Source organism: Merops nubicus, unplaced genomic scaffold (assembly GCF_000691845.1).
Source record: "Merops nubicus isolate BGI_N331 unplaced genomic scaffold, ASM69184v1 scaffold4114, whole genome shotgun sequence".
Lineage (NCBI taxonomy): Eukaryota > Metazoa > Chordata > Aves > Coraciiformes > Meropidae > Merops > Merops nubicus.
In genome coordinates, this window is record NW_008603441.1 from 17092 (window position 1) to 20717 (window position 3626).

The following is a 3626-nucleotide window of genomic DNA, read 5'->3' on the forward strand; positions in this document are numbered from 1 at the left end:
TAACAGAATAATGTTTCCCAGTGTTTTTTGACTTCCCAGATGCCAACTGTCATTGGGGACTGCACTCAACAACAGCTTGGAGCAGCACTCGGACACACCTCTCCCAAAAAGAATTAAAACACTCCCCCAGTTCTGTTACTGCAATGTTCATCTGAACCTCCCCTGCCTAACACGTGTGCATTCAAAATAATTCCTTGAAACTTCCCATCCAAAGTCCTACAGCACACAAACTTTCTAGATAGGAGGGGCGGACAAGGCCCAAGAAATTCCAGGTATCTATAAATGCACTGTACATGTGAGAAGCAGGCTGCTTCAGGGGGATGAGCAGAACAGATTGAGGAGAAAAGCCGCAGAAAAGCTGGGGCATGAAGAACTGGAATCACAAGAACCAACCAGTACAGCTGAACCCTGAGTTCTCACCAGTAGGGAAAAAAAGCACATGGAGCTGTACAGAAGTGAGATGATGCCATGGCTACAAGCCTGCAGCCATGGCTGGCTGGTACTGCTAAAAGCAAGAGAAAGGCAAGGAAAAGAGTAGCATGTAGCTGTAAAGAGCATGGCTTCAGTCTTCATTTTGTATCAAACCGTGCACAGAATCATTGCAGAGCAAAGCTGCACCAGAATACCCAACCAATACAGGTAAAATCTTGGCAATTTATGCGTATGAGTGCATTAAAAGAGATCTAATCAAGGAAGCTTGCTTTCCCTTTTTAATTTATTTTTTTTTTCAATGAACAGGCTAACAGTACTGCACTTAAAAAACATTTGGAAATATGACGGGGTGCTGGCTTCACTCAAGCAAACTGCTGGAGTACATTTCTAAAACACACAAGCCAAGGAAGGGCATGGTAGGCTGCCATTCAACAGACATCACAATTAAGTTTATTTATGCAGAATCAAAGGAAATGTCAGTGGAGAGCACAGCAATGACAACGATGACTGACCTTGACTTCTGACCTCTCTATTTTTTCTGTCTCTGACCTATCCAGTTAAACAAACTTCAAACTTTGCCTATGGCATGGCAACAGACCTTCATCCTGAAATGTTGAGTGCAGTCAGCATTCTGAGGTGCTGCTGGGATGTGCTAAGAAGACTATATGATGAAATCCAGATTTAGGTAAGATCTGTGATAGAATGATGTCCAAATTGTTAGTCATTAGCTGCTAAAAATCCGGAGTTGTTATTACAATTACCCCCTTTTTATGTCAAGCTGCTGGTGTCCTGTTTCTCAAACCTGCGAACCATCTGTTGACATAGGAGAAACTATGAGTTTAAGGAGATATTATGGTGCTGACACAACCTGTCTGTGCTTTCAGAGCAGTGTGAAAACCTTACTTAGACTGTAAAAAAATGTTGTTTGGTGAACTTATGTTTAACATTAGAACTCCACAGTATGCATGCATTCAAAGCTGGAACACAAAGTAGTAAACGTGCTGCTTTAGCTAGTAGTGACAAGTACCAAATCACAGTGAATGAGTAACTTCTGTCATAACTGCAAGAACAGATAATTCACACAATGAGTATTTGTCAATAAGGGGAAAATGTGCCTGCCACAAACATCATGTTTTGATCACACTGAAATACTAGAGGAACATTTAAAACCAACATTGTATTTGATGGAAAAATAAAAGTATTAGGTGCACACCAACAATACGCAGCAAGTAAAGCACATGAGCATGAAACAAAGAGTGCATCAGATTAATTATTTTGCAAACACATTTTTACCATATTGTTTCCAGTATTATGCATGAAAGAAATTAGAAGTAGTAATTGGCTATGTTTTTGCATACATAACGGCAATGACTTTCAGTGTACTCCAAAATGCAATGGGGCTGCAAGCAACCAGCACTTTAAACACATGGGATTGGATGCTGTGATCACAAACTACTCCTCAGGCCAACAGTTAACTCACAACTTCATTTACTTGGGTCCCTGAAGCTCCATTGTGACTACTCACAGAAATGAAACTTCAACAGGGCAAGTAAAGGGTTCAGAGTTCAGTATTTAGCTTTTGCTTGCTCAAGTTATTACAACTTAAAAAATGAAAGAACATTCTAGTAAGCATTAATACTTAAAAATAATTTATCTACTTAATTAAACCCTCACAATTTGTTTAAGAAAACTAAGTCACTGACCTGCAGTTTGTTTTACTCTGAAATAAACAAAGTTCACTTACCATATATTCCATGTTGGAAGCAGGTGGGAAGACTTTGCCTCTGACTTGATTATGATAATCGAGAATGGCAATCATGTCACTCTGCGAAATGTAGCGCTTCCGTCTGGCTTTGGGAATGCCCACGGAGTCCAGAGGAGCTGCCAAAGCCCTCTCAATGTCAGTGACATTACTGTCTGACAGGAGTAGGTCAGTGGACTTGGGCAACACTAATACACTTGTTTCACAGAGAATGAAAAACAAGAGAGCACAACTGATTGCAGCAATTACTGTCATTTTGGGCCAAAGGAGAGAGACAGCCCACAAAGGTACTCTGCTTTAAGTCAGGGCAGTAGAGAACAGATCTGTAGAAGAGAAGATGTCAAAGATGTGATTCTGTACACGTGGGTAGCAAGACAAAGTGAATTGGCAGACTGTGATCAGAAGACTTACTGTCAGCTCAATCATAAAAACTATCTAGTCAGAACACGTTACTGAGCAATTTTCAATAACCATATTACGTAATAATATGTTCTTACTACAAACATACCAAACGAAGTATCATTATGAGTTACATGATCAGAGCTATTGGTATTCCTGAAATAGTTAACAGCACTGTCACACCAGATCAGTCCACAAACCACAATATAAATCTTAACTGAGAAGTCTGCAAGAAACCTCACAGGATGTTTTCCACTGCAAATGAAAAATACATCCTAAGCTATGGCTATCCTATCTGTGTGGATTGTTTTGAGACAATGTGGAATAAACTAGTAGACAAGACAACATATAAAGCATGAAAGCAGAACATCTTAGAAATAGCATTCAAATCTTAGCTTCAGCAAAATGTGATGAGCATTGATAAAACTGCATGCAAAGCAAACTTACTGAGCTGAATGGCTTACCTCTGGATAATACCAAGAAAAAAAAAAAAAAAAAAGAGTAGTCTATTGTTCTCCCAGTATATATAGCACTGTCCTATATGATGATGTGAAACTTTGTGAAGAAGTGTCTCTTATTACAAACCCACAAAGAACAAAACTCTGCTGGTTTTGAAGCTTCTGGCCACTGGAGCTGCTAACAGCTTTTATATATTACAGTCTGCATGAGCTAGAACAGGCAGTTTCTCTAAAGGTCTCCGCTTAGTCAAAACGAGAGGGGAGGAGTTCTGGAAAGCACACAGGCAGCGATTGGGTGGCATCTTTGGAGTGTAGGTGGTTTGGCTATTTAGTCACACCTCCAACTTTTTAGTACAAAGAGGCAAAATGCAAGACTCTCTTTTTCCGGTACATCCTACCTTTTTTTCTCCATGGTTCTTTTTCTCTCCTCATTTCAGGAGCATCATGCTGGGCTTGGCAAACGTTATTTTACGTAGCACTTCGAACACCCCCGGCGCAGCATGAAGCGCAGAGTCTGCAAACCGCTGCTGCCCCAGTCCCAGGAAACGGAACCGGAGCGACGCCGTTCCCCGGCC

General features: G+C 40.7%; 1 protein-coding gene across 1 annotated transcript in view; it reads right to left on the reverse strand.

Annotated features, from left to right (window-relative positions):
* The window catches only part of PI15 (peptidase inhibitor 15), a gene marked incomplete at its 3' end in the record, with an annotated part of 19418 nt that extends 16109 nt beyond the window's left edge, over window positions 1–3309 (reverse strand). The window contains exons 1-2 of the mRNA XM_008938645.1: window positions 3058–3309; window positions 2177–2517 (exon numbers count right to left, since the gene is read on the reverse strand). Of these exons, the coding sequence (XP_008936893.1) occupies window positions 2177–2449 (273 nt within the window). The remainder of the gene's footprint in view (window positions 1–2176; window positions 2518–3057) is intronic.
* Between the last annotated feature and the right edge of the window lie 317 nt (window positions 3310–3626).